This window comes from Tiliqua scincoides, chromosome 4, assembly GCF_035046505.1.
Source record: "Tiliqua scincoides isolate rTilSci1 chromosome 4, rTilSci1.hap2, whole genome shotgun sequence".
Classification (NCBI taxonomy): domain Eukaryota; kingdom Metazoa; phylum Chordata; class Lepidosauria; order Squamata; family Scincidae; genus Tiliqua; species Tiliqua scincoides.
The window spans coordinates 44,840,636-44,853,757 of NC_089824.1; the positions used below are offsets into that span (position 1 = coordinate 44,840,636).

At 46.7% G+C, this 13,122-nt stretch overlaps 1 protein-coding gene across 1 annotated transcript; it reads left to right on the forward strand.

The window, feature by feature from the left end:
• Positions 1 to 1,353: 1,353 nt before the first annotated feature.
• Positions 1,354 to 12,902, forward strand: LOC136648300 (DGAT1/2-independent enzyme synthesizing storage lipids-like). Its single transcript, XM_066624413.1, has 6 exons — positions 1,354 to 1,375; positions 2,900 to 3,064; positions 4,327 to 4,520; positions 6,568 to 6,628; positions 10,920 to 11,059; positions 12,798 to 12,902. Exons 1-6 carry the CDS (start codon positions 1,354 to 1,356, stop codon positions 12,900 to 12,902), a joined length of 687 nt encoding a protein of 228 aa, XP_066480510.1.
• Positions 12,903 to 13,122: the final 220 nt, after the last annotated feature.

Consider the following 13,122-nt stretch of genomic DNA (forward strand, 5'->3'; position numbering starts at 1 on the left):
CAATGGGACTACTCGACTCTGCACCTTCTATTGAGCGGGAGCAAAGTAACGGAGTTCCATGTTGAGCCAAGAGGCTCGATGTGGAGTTCCAGATCCGGTGGAACTGAGCTCTGCCAGACCCGCCCCTCCCTTGGTATCCATGCCTCCTCCTTGGGCTCTCTCCCCCTCCACTCACCCCTCCCTGCCTCCCCCATGCACCAATTCACCTATCCACCGCCTGGCAGTCTAGGCTACCACCAGGCAGTGAACTGCTAGCCTCCAACCGGCGCTGTTCCAGCACAGGCTTGCACTGGGACAGCTTCAGCTCTTGGCTGGTGCTAACCCTCACAAACATGCTTAATGGCATTTTTGCTATGGTGCACATCAGCAGTAAGCTGGCATGTCAGCTCAGGATTGAACTCTAAGCCTTCCCCCACCAATGCAGCTACACCAAGAGAGTGTGAGCTGAATCCTATGGTGGGGGGCAGTTGTGGGCAGTCATGTCATGGCAAGGGAACAAAAGTGCCCTTATCCTGGGGGAAGCCTCCATGTCCCAGATTGGTCTCCTCAGATCTGTGCCAGTCATTTTAATGACACACATCCAATAAGAATGAGAGAGAGGAAAGAGCAGAGGATACAGGGATAGGATCGAGGCACATGCCAGTGCTGCTGGAACCCATCCCTTCTCTCCCTGTTCCACCTATTTTTCCTCCTCCCGCCTGCCCCACTCTCCAACCAGATACCCTTCTGGGCTATAGCAAAATGTAGTTTTTTCTAAGGCTACTGCCATTTGCATCAACACTGTGAGGGCCCAATCCTATCAACTTTCCAGCACTGGTGCAGCCACAATGCAGCTCCAAGGCAAGGGAACAAATATTCCCATACCTTGAGGAAGCCTCTGTGACAGCCTCCCCACCACAGGATGCAGCGCACACCCCATTGGCACAGTTGCACCAGCAGTGGGAAATTGGATCGGATTGGGCCCTGAGTCTGTTCAATGCTTTTATTTATTTATTTATTTATTTATTTTTGCCCCTCCAGCAATAAAAGAGAAGAAATCGTTTGGCTGTGAACAGAATATTTCTTGGGTTTTCTTTTACACCAAAGAAGACAACAAAAGACACAAGCTTTACTTTAAGAGAAGTATCTAAATCTTGGCTGATGTACACTATGGAAAATTATCCGGCCTTTAGTCCATATTGGCTGGGCTTAGTGATTGTGATTATACTATATTGTCCAGTAATAATAATACACATAATTCTCGCTTGTGGTAATGTCTACGTAAACATTTGTAAAGTAATTGGTAACCTGCCAGTAGATCCTGATATCAAACCATGGAGGAAACCAATGCAAATAAATGCATTTTTGATGAGCATGCTAGGAAAGTTGTATCATGGTAAGTATGATTTTCTTTCTTAATCTCCATATCTCCAATATGGTTACAACACCTGTCCTTTCCAGGAAGAGAATGAAAAAATTCAGCTGTCCTCTTTTGGAAATGAAGGCCTCAATCCTATCGGGCCTTTATGACAGCAGAAATCACTTTCCACTGCTGAGTTCATCAGAGTCATTGTGCAAACGGCCAGGAGCTCCACTAACCTACCACCAATGAAACCAGCCCACACTAGAGCAGGTTAGGTGGTGGAGGGGCAGTTTGTGGGAGGTTTGGGGAGGAGGGCAAGCTGGAGGACGTGGATCTCAGCATATGCTGGGATTCTCTCCCCAATTTTCCAGCCCACCCTGTCCCTTCCTCTCTCTGGAGTTACACCACCACTAAAGTGTGGGTCCAAGGAGACCATTGGTAAGACCATCTATAGGTAAGAAACAGTTACTATCTTTTGCTGGCCATCTGATTGTGCCTCCTCCACAGCATGCAGCATGTGATCTGTTGGCATGGCTTCATGCTGTGGACTGGTGGAATAGGATTGGGCAGTGAGGCTGCAATCCTATACATATTTACTTGAGAGTATGGCCCATTGAACTCAATGGATTTACTTCGGTGTAATCATAGATAGGATTGTGCAGTAAAGGTCATGTTGCTTATCTTATTTTGTTTCTGGCAGGATGCCAGAAAGGCCAGGGTTGGTTGGTGGAATCAGTTTAAAAGCACTGACTGGCTTTGATTGGAATCCTCCCCAAATTCTTTTCTTCTGTCAGTCTCATAGAAATATCCTTAAAAACAGAATCAGTGATATAAAGCACACTCCTAAATGTTTTTCTGCAGCAGAACGTTGACCTCTATACATGTCAAGTTGTTTTGTGAGTATATCCCATTTGATGTTTCCATTTGATTGAATTGATGTATACACATGTATTGAGTGAATTAGGTGTTTACTCCTTCATAGGCCACAAAAAATTCCAGTTCACGAGGAATATGAGGAGGTGTTTATGACCATGTCTTCTGGTTCCTGGGAGCTGATGACAAAGTCTATATTCCAGACTCTTTCCTCTGTGGGTGGGAATGGGGCAGGAAGGCAGAAGGAGCTGTTGATGGACTCAGGGGCTGGCTGATGCTATTTATTGTCATTCTGATGATGTGCACGACTAGACAATCCATCCAGCATATTACTTAATAGTTGCCTATAGATGTGGTAAAGAGTCCCTGTTGTAGGTTCCACCACTGTCTGGATTGATTTGGTGATGTCATGTGTCCCGTCTCCCCTCCCGCTAGGTTTCTGCATCAACAGGGCTTTGCTGGCATACTATGAGTGCTCTCTCCCACGTGTAGAATGTTTTATAAATTTGTCTCACTTCTGGACGTGCTGTTATGTATGTCCTGTTAACCTGTTTGTTATTATGTTTTTATACGAGTATATAAACTTTTCAAATTTTTACAGTCTGATCCTAACTAAATGCAGCCATGTCTGTGTCAACAGTGTCAGAAGCTGCATTCAAAACTTTTCTGTTGATCCATGGACAGGTTATGAGATTTGTGGCATGGACAATTTTCCTAAAGGACCTGCAATCCTTGTTTATTTCCATGGAGGCATACCTGTCGATAACTTCTTCTTGATACCTGCGGCCTACAGAATGACAGGAAGAACAATTCGTTCGGTGGTAGATCATTTCATTTTTCATATACCAGGTAGAAAGAAAAATCCTGTAACTCCGGTAATTAGAAGTATTTTAAAATGGAACATTTTAATGTCTAATTCAGGATGGAGGGTGCTGACTAGGGGTGCCAAAGAGATATTTCTGTCCTCTGATATACATGCTACATTGTCAGATCAGACTGCAGGGAACCTAACATTGCTTGGCTTTTTTTGTTTGTTTTTTTAAAAAGCTAACTCAGCCAGAGCAGTGTGTGATGGAGGCCTATTTTACTTGAAGAATTTATGTTCTGCCTTTCCCATGCCAAAGCAAATGCCCAAGGCGGCTTACCAAGTTCCATCATAAATGTACAATGTATAACAACAAGTAAAAACAGAAGAAGAAAAGAAAAAACATCAAAACATTAATTTTAACATTAAACACTAAAATATTCAAACATTAAACAAAACAAAAACTCAACACATGTAGTTGAGCCATGGGGATGGTGGAAGGGGAACAAATAAGACCAGGGAGCAGTAAAGCTACAGCAATATCGCAGAGGTGCAGAGGGCAAATATCTACGCACCAACCAAATGTCAGATGATCGCACAGGTATGTTTGGAGCCTCGCCGAAAAGCCATTCTCCTGGATGGGAATTCCAAAATTGCGGCAAGACTGCAGAGAAGGCTTGCCCCTAAGCCGCCACCCCCTAACTTAAGACATGGGTGGCACTTGCAGAAGAGCCTCCTCAGAAGACCTAAGAAAGTGGGCTGGATTGTATGGAAGAAGGCAGCCTCTCAGTTAGCCTGGACCCAAACCGCGAAGGGCCTTAAAGGCTAATTCCAATAGTTTATCCCTATTGTGGATAGATTTCTTATATAGGTCCAGCATATCCTCCACATGCTGTTTTTCATCTGCTTTGGGGATGGAGGGGACAAAAGAATCAGTCCCACCAGGTGAAATGGCAGTTTGGGGGAGAGTGGAAAAGAAGCAGGAAGAAAAGGCTTGAGTACCTGTCTCCACGCACTCTTCCTTGGCTCAGAATGATAAGGGTATTTGCCCCCCTTTTTTGGGAGGAGAAAATTTGGGAAGGAAGGAAATTGATAGGAAGGGGTGCAACGAGGGGAAGGTTTAAGGGTCAGCATTCCACCTGCTGATTTTTCTCCTGCAAATCCCTGCTTAATGTTACACCACACACACAAGTTTGGGAAGGTGTGGTTTGAGTTGAGATGTGAGGTGATAAGTTGATAAGTTGAGATGTTAAAAGTACAGTCATTATCTAATATCTCCAATTTTTATTTGGTTGTGTTTTTCCAGGTATACAAACATATATTACTCTGCTAGGCGCTGTTCATCCAAGCAGAGAAGAGTGTGTGACTCTTCTGAAGGAAGGGCATGTGGTGAGCATTGCACCAGGTGGACTTCGAGAGCAAAACTATGGTGATAAGACTTACAAACTCATCTGGGGAAAACGACATGGATTTGCTTACACAGCCATAGAGGCAAAAGTGGTGAGTAAGCATGATGTTTGGCAAGTGTATGTTGCTCAAATGCTAGGTAGCAGTGAGGTCTGGCTGCACAGTTTGGCTCACTGTCTGTTGTGGAGTTTGCAAACCCGCAAGAGCCTGTCTGGAACATGTTGGTCAGCAGCATTGCTGGGCTGGAGGGAACAGGCCATCAACTTCTTTGGAGTCTCTATGGTATCTTTGCCTACTGGACATCTGTAGTGAGATAAATCAGAGAGGGAGGGAAGGAATAAACAGCAGCATCAGTAATGCATGTTCTTGTCTTTGATGTTGGGGACAAGCCAGTTTACTTGGCTCACTACCTGAATGCAAAGAAAGTCAACTCTAGCAACTTTTAAAGCAGTGGTTCCCAAACATTTTGGACTGGTGGCTCTCTTGACCTACTGGGCCATTGGCTGAGACTCCCCATTAGGGCGACAATCCTATATAGCAGGGGTGGCCAAACCCTGACCCGGGAGCCATTTGCGCTGCTCGGGAACTCCCAATCTGGCCAGCAGGGAGCTCCCAGTCTCCAATGAGCCTCTGGCCGGACGGACACTTGCTGGAGCCCACATTGGCCCGACACAACTGCTCTCAGAGCAAGGGCCGACTGTTCGACCTCTCGCACGAGCGGCAGGCCGAGGCTCCCTCCACTGCTTGCTGTTTCACATCTGTGTAGCAGCAGCGGCAGTGAAGGAAAGGCCAGCCTTTGAGCAGCTGTGAGACATTTATTCATTCACATAAGTTCCATCTCTGATATATTCATGTATGTAAATTTATGTAAGTTTATCCAAATTTGAAATGTAAATGAATTATTTATTTCCTGGCCCCTGACACAGTGTCAGAGAGATGATGTGGCCCTCCTGCCAAAAACTTTGGACACCCCTGCTATTTAGGATGACAAGCTTTTTTGCAAGGAATCCACAACTTCCCTGGCTGACTTCCATAGCTCCCAGGGGTGTCACAGCGCACAGTTTAGGAACCACTGATTTGAAGTGGAAGCTCTTTATAGAAAGCTGCGCGTACCACAATAAGGAGCTGCCAGACTCCAGCCAAAGGACTATCATATATATATAAATCCAATTAAATGGAATACATTTCTTACATTTCTTTCTTCTTTCAATGAAGATTATATATATATTTGCTTCATTCCAGGCTTATCTTATGAGCTTGTCAATGGGGCTTTACATGGAAGAAATGTATTCCATTTAATTGGATTTATCTATATACAGAGACAACTGTCACGTTAGCCACTTGTATACCCACAAAGGGCTATGTGGCAAGCTAGTTATCTGTCCATAGGGTGAGGACAATGTTACCGCATTCCCATTTTTCGATGTGAACAATAGCTTGGAATGCCTCCTCATAGGGTGTATGGGTCCAAGTAAGGTCACCTTGTTGCAGTCACCCAGCCATGAATTTTAAGATGTTGAAATATGTTGAAACATTTATTTGAAGTTGGCAATGAAATACTGTAGGCAATCTTATGCACAAGAAATGAAGGGCCCAATCCTACCCCCACCAGCTGTGCCCATTCATATGCAGCTGTGCCCCCTCCAACTGTGCCTATGAGACACGGCTGCTAAATGCGGCCCCTGCCTCCATGCCCTGTTACCTCCCCCAGTGTGCCCACTAACTCCCTCTTCCTGTCCGTCCCCTGTCCCCACTGCTGACTTGGTAGTTCCGATGGGCATGGTAGGATCTGGCAATGGACCTACGGTGCTGCTGCCTCTCATGGTGACTCTGCTGTTGTAACATGCTCTGCTGGTAGCCCAGTCCTAGATAGGATTAGGTTGTCCATTTCATCACCTTAAGAACATTAAGGCCAAATCCTAACCAACTTTCCAGCATGGCATAGCGATGCCAGTGGGGCATGTGCTGCATCCTGCAGTTGGGTGGCACTCATGGAAGCCTCCTCAAAGTAAGGGAATGTTTGTTCCCTTACTTCAGAGCTGCATTGCCCTTATGTTGGTGCTGGAAAGTGGGTTAGGATTGCATCCTTATATTGCATCATAATATCTTTTCATAATATCTTTTCTTTCTCAATTCTTAGCCAATCATCCCTTATTTCACAACGAATATTCAGGAGGGATACAGGGTATGTGGAAACACAGGTATGTTACATTTTAAGTTGTCTTTAAACTATTTGGGTTGCAGTGTGATGCACCTTTTCTCAGGAACAAGTCCAACTGAATGCACTGGAACATATTTCCAAGAAAAATTGTGGAGACACAGGCTGTATATATGGTTCATTATAGCTTGACTGGGGCAGTTGAAAGCCTGTAAGTCAGAAGGAAAAACAGAGTCACCCAAAGTACGATTTTGGAGTCTTCCTTGATATGCAGAAATGTACACAGCAGAATTAAAAAAAAATTTTTTTTAAAGATGACCCAAATATCAGTGGATTCCAGATTCCATGTACACATGTAGAAGCTGAACTCTCAAGATGATTGTCCCTCTCTCCAGCCTTCCCTCCAGCTCTCTGATGACTGGGGGCCTTGGCAGTAGTGCCCTGGGTCTGAAACTGCTGCTTCTAAATGCCAGATTGGTAAATCATAAAACCTGTCTCATCCAGGATTTAATCCTGGGTAAGGGGGCTGATCTGGCTTGTATCACGGAGACCTGGTTGGGTGTAGTGGGAGGAGTGAATCTTTCGCAGCTTCGTTCACTGAGTTTCCAGGTACTGCAGCAGCCAAGAGTGCAGGAATGGGGAGCGGGGGTCGCGGTAGTCTGTTGGAATTCCATCTCCCTTGCCAGGAGCCCTGTCCAGCAATTCACTGGGTTTGAGTGTCTGTATGTCACATTGGAAGGGCAGGACAGGATTGGGATTCTGTTGGTGTACCGTTCGCCTTGCTGCCCAAAAGTCTCCATGCCTGAGCTGACTGGGTTGATTTGGACGTTGCATTGGAGGTCCCCCGCCTACTGGTGTTGGCAGACTTCAATGTGTACGCCGAGGCCCCAGAGGTAAGTGCACCTCAAGATTTCGTGGCTGCCATGGCAACCATGGGCCTGTCACAAAAGATCTCTACCCCAACCCGTGGGACTGGACACATGTTAGACCTGGTGTTTGTGTCTGGGCAAAGGGATGGTGATCTGGATGTGGAGGAGATCAAGATCACTCCGTTGTCCTGGACAGATCACTTCCTGGTAAAGTTTAGACTTGTTGTGGCCTCCTGTCTCCGCAGAGGTGGAGGACCTTATTGTATGGTCCGCCCCTGAAAACAGATGGATCCAAATAGTTTCCTGAGGGCTCTGGGGGATTTTCTTGCTGCTAAGGCCACTGTCTCATCTGAGGCTCTGGTTGATCTCTGGAACACAGAGATGGCCAGGGCTCTGGATGAGATTGCTCCTGAATGGCGCTTCCCAGCCAGCAGAGTCAAAGTGGCTTCTTGGTTTTCGGAAGAGCTACGAATGATGAAGCGGCAGGGTAGGTGTCTTGAGTGATGGTGGAAGAAGACTCGTGACAGATCTGACCAGACACAGGCTAAGGCCCATTACAGGGCCTACTCTGTGGCAAAAGTGGCAGCAAAGCATTCCTTCTTCTCTGCCTCTATTGCATCTGCACAAAGCTGGCCAGTGGAACTGTTCTGTGTGGTGCAGGGTTCCTCCATCAGACCCCACCAGTTGATCAGGAGGACCACACAGAGGTCCGCTGTAACACGTTTGCGAGACACAGTTTGTGGATAAAATCACTCGGATTCGCCATGACTTGGAGTCCACATTGGCAATGTCTGGTGATGTTCCCATGGCATCTTTCGGTCCCAGTGTGTAGGATTCTTTTCAGCTTGTGGAACCTGAGGATGTGGACAGGATCCTTTGGAGTGTGAGGCTGTCTGCCTGCCTGCTCAAGCAGTGCCCAGCATGGTTGATTAGGTCTGCCCGGGAGGGACTGACCGAGTGGACAGAGAGGGTAGTGAATTCATCCTTGAGGGAGGAGGTGTTGCCACTGGCTTTAAAGCAGACTGTGGTTTGCCCCCTCCTGAAAAATCCTTCTCTGGACCCTTCTATATTAGATAATCATTGGCCAGTATCAAACCTCCCATTTCTGGGCAGAACGGGTGGTGGTGTCTCAGCTCCAGAGGGCCTTGGATGAAGGCGATTATCTGGATCCCTTTCAGTCTGGCTTCAGGCCGGGCTTTGGGATGGAGACAGCCTTGGTGGATGACCTATGCTGAGGTCAGGATGGTGGGAGTGTATCCATTCTGGTCTTTTTGGACCTTTCAGCGGCTTTTGACATCATCAGCCATAATGTCGTTCTGGGAAGGTTGGCTGAGTTGGGGATTGGAGGCACAGTTTTGCAGTGGTTCCACTCCTTTCTGGCTGACAGGTCCCAGATGGTGGTACTGAGGGACTCTTGTTCGGCACCTTGGCCTTTCGAGTGTGGGGTGCTGCAGGGTTCTATACTGTCCCCTATGTTATTTAACATCTATATCAGTGGTTCTCACAACTTTTAGACCAAGACCCACTTTGCAGAATGACAATCTGTCCGGGACCCACCAGAAGTGATGTCATCAACCTGGAAGTGATGTCATGGCCAGAAGTGACATCATCAAGCAGGAAGTGACATCACTGTTCTCACTTAGTAGTTCATAAATGATAAGAGAAAATAGTCCAGCTCAGAAGCTTGTTTCAATTCTCACTGCACCCCCCCCATGGCTACCAAGCATCCCACCTGTTCACTGTATTAAAGGGAGAGTTTAATTAGCTTTTATTGGGTTATTTCTCAGCCATTTTCCAATAGCAAAGTATAAGGAGAAAAAACCTATTTAAACCTTCACACATATTTAAACCTATTTAAACTGGCCCCACTTCAGGGATCTGCTGAGGTTTAAGTGCCTGGAGGGGGGTAGGAAGGGCAGGGCTTGGGCTGGATGGAAGTGGGGGGAAAAGAGGGGGGAATAAAAAAGTGGGGGGGGAAAGGGGGGGAAGGGCAGGGCATGGGCTGGATGCAACTGGGGGGAGAGGGGGGCTGGATCACAGGGGAGAGCTTGAACTGGAAGGAGGTGGTGAAAGAGGAAGCAAAACAAACAAGACCCCCATTTGCAGGGAGAGGCTGCAGCCCCCCTCAAGGTAATCCAGCAATGCTCCCTGAAGACACTCAGCAGGCACACACACTCCTCTGCAAGCTGCTCTTGCTCCTGGGAGGAGCTTTGAGTACACACAGGCAAGCTGGGGCAAGGGCAGTTCTAGCTTCAAAGATCTTTTTAAAGATTGGCATGACATTTGCTATCCTCCAATCCTCTGGCACCGTGGCCGTTTTGAGGGACAAGTTGCATATTTTAGTCAAGAGATCAGCAACTTCATTCTTTAATTCCTTAATAACTCTTGGGTGGCTGCCACCAGGGCCCGGTGACTTATTGATCTTTAATTTATCAATGAGGTCTGAAACATCTTCTCTTTCAACCTCTATCTGACTTAATTCCTTGGTCAGGAGGGGCCGTTCGGGCAGCGGTATTTGCCCAAGGTCTTCTGCCGTGAAGACAGGGTGGCCGTCCTGGAGTGCTGCCTGCAGTCAGTTATGGTCTGGATGAGGGTGAACAAGCTGAAATTAAATCCGGACAAGACAAAGGTCCTCCTGGTGCAGAAATCCACGATGCAGGCACTGGACAGTCACCCTGCTTTGAATGGGGTTGCACTCCCCCAAAAGAGCAGGTTCGCAGCTTGGGGGTTATGCTGGACTTACAGCTGCTCCTGGATGCCAGGTGTCAGCTGTGGCCAGGAACTCCTTTGTCCGGCTTCGGTTGGTGTGCCAGCTGCGGCTGTAGCTGCCTCAGTCGGAGCTGGCCATGGTGGTCCATGCCATGCTGACATCAAGATTAGACTATTGCAACGTGCTCTTCATGGGGCTGCGCTTGAAGATGGTCTGGAAGTTGCAGCTAGTGCAGAATGTGGCAGCTCCTGTGGTTGCTGGATGGTGGCCAGAAATAGGGTCTTCTCAGTGGTGGCACCTGTATTGTGGAATTGCCTCCCCTTTGAGTTAAGAACAGCTCCTTCATTGTTAACCTTCCGGCGAGGCCTGAGGACGTTTTTATTCCAGCAAGCCTTTGATGCCTGATGGCTGCTTTAAATTGTTTTTACTGCTAATTTTATTGCTGCTGGTTGTTTTTTTAATCTGTTTTATTGCTGTTGTTTTAATGTATTTTATGAATTTTAAATGTTGTTAACAGCCTTGGGTACCCTCCGGAGAGAAAAGCGGATTTCAAATCAAATCAAAAAATAAATAAATCAATAAATAAATGTGAGATGTGCAGATGGCTGCTTGCTTGTCTTATTTCCACTAGAAGACACATTACTTTTGCTGGCTATATTTTGTCCCAAGTATTTAATTGCGACACCTTTTCTTTCCTCAAACATGAAGATGATCTGCAGTTTCTGATTCAAGTCTGATCTTATATTTGCATACAGGGATAATGAGATGGCTTTATGAACGAATTCGGTTTCTAGTCTTTCCAGTATTGGGACCCTTTCCAGTAAAACTTCGGACCCATATTGGAGAACCCATTCCATATGACCCAAACATAACCCCTGAGGAACTGTTTGAAAAAGTAAGTGTTTTACTTATTTACTCCTGAGCTAAAAGATTTAGGGCCCAATTCAGAGCAGTGCGCACAGGCTCACTGCCAGCACGCATTGTTGCAAACATGCCATAATGTTTGTGGGCATTAGCATCGGCCCAGCACTACAGCTGGCCCAGCGTGAGCCTGCGCTGGAACAATGCAGGTCGGAGGCTTGTGGTCCATCAGTTGGCGGTTGCTTAGAGCCCTGGGGGGGCACAGAGGTAAGTCTGGGCAGGGGGAGGCGGGGAGGAGGCATTCCGGGGTGGGCGAATTGCAAGAAGATGGTCTGGTGGAGGAGGGAGCAGGGTGGAGCCAGCCGACGCAAAGTCAAGTAGTCCCATTGCTGGGCTCCTTCCCTTACTTGGGGGTAAGGGACAAATGGAGCTGCCACCAGCTGCCCAGTGCGCTCAGGAGGCCGTGGCAGCCATTTTAGTTCCGCGGCAGCCCTGAGCCCCAGGCAGTTGAATATTGGGCTCACAGGCTGCAATCCTATACTCACTTACAAATGAGTAAGTCCTATTGAACTCAGTGAGGCTTTTTCTGAGTAGACACAGATAGCACTGCAGTGTTCAGGAGGACTTCATTCATTGCCCTTTGTGCATTTGATGAATGCATTTGGAGAAGCGGGACCATGTGTGCTGGCCAGAGAACCCACTATCAGGAAGTCCATTGGTCACGCCTGTTGGGAGCCACACATTTGACATTAGCGTGAAGTATCTCAGCATGTGTAAGGTGGGGTGTGCATAAGGCTGTTCTACATTTATTTATTTTCCACTTTTCTATACCACCTTTCCTACAAGGAGTTCAGGATGGTGTACATAGTTCCTCCCTTCCTTTTGTCCTCTCAAAAACCCTGTGAAGTAGGTGAGGCTGAGAGATAGTGACTGACCCGGTACTTGTGTCAGATCCTAACCACATTCCTGGGCAGCCCAGGGCAGTCCACGGCTGGTTGGATTTGCGCCCCTGATTTAGGTGGCACAGATTTGAGTAGCCTCATTGGGGCTGCTGCTGCTCTCCCCAGGGTAAGGAGAATTTTTTCTCCTTGCCTTGGGCCGAGTCTGAGACAGCTCAAAACTTGCACAGGATACAGCACAGGATGCTGGCCTGCCCATTCCAGCGCAAGGTAGGATTGCCCTGTGTGTTTCAGAATTGTTTTGTTCTATTGCTTATTTGTAACTGTCTTATTTTTAGTACCTTTTTTTTTAGTTTTGTATCTTTTAGGTCAGTGTTTCTCAAACTGTGGGTTGGGACTCACTAGGTGGGTCATGAGCCAATTTCAGGTTGGTCTCCATTCATTTCAATATTTTATTTTTAATATCTTAGACTTATGCTATCATGATATGTGACTGCATTTGGGGAAATGTTACAGACCTGTACTTTTAACAAGCTACTATGTATGTTCTTTTAACAAAGATAGTAAATGGGACTTACTTCCGGGTAAGTGTGGGTAGGATTGCAGCCTAGGATTGTTACCAGTTTTCCTGCTTGGTGATGCCACTTCCAGTCATGACATCACTTCCGGTGGGTCCAGTGGGTTTTTAGATTCTCATTCTAAAAAGTGGGTCCCGGTGCTAAATGTGTAAGAAGCCCTGTTTTAGGTTACTGTGTGCCACCTGTGTGAATATTACTCCTATAGAAAGGCAGAATTCACATTTTGAATGAATGAATGAATGAATGAATGAATGAATGAATGAATACCTTTTCCCCTGCTTGTTTCTCTTAACAGGCCAAAGCTGCAGTAGAAGCTTTACGAGACAAACACCAAAAAATACCAGGAAGCATCCCGAGAGCACTTTGGGAACGCTTTGAGGTGCATCGCAAAGAAGGGTAGTGGATGAATGGACTATTTGGATGTGATCTTTGATAAGTGAGCTTTCTGGGAAACTTGATGTGGAGCTGTTATTGAGATCATTTCTTCTGAGAGCTCTAAATATTGTCGTAACGTGCCTTGCAGAAGACTCTGCTTTAATAAAGCCTCTGCAGAATAGCCCTAAACATCCCCATTCCATCCTGTGATTCATTCTTAACAGCTTCTGTCTCATAGCTGTGCT

Excerpts from the sequence above, each read along its gene's own strand:
- LOC136648300 (XM_066624413.1), top strand. The coding sequence starts at position 1,354 with ATGCTAGGAAAGTTGTATCATG. Across the intron at positions 1,376-2,899 it reads GCTAGGAAAGTTGTATCATG|GTTATGAGATTTGTGGCATG; the intron begins GTAAGTATGATT and ends ATCCATGGACAG. Across the intron at positions 6,629-10,919 it reads CAGGGTATGTGGAAACACAG|GGATAATGAGATGGCTTTAT; the intron begins GTATGTTACATT and ends ATTTGCATACAG.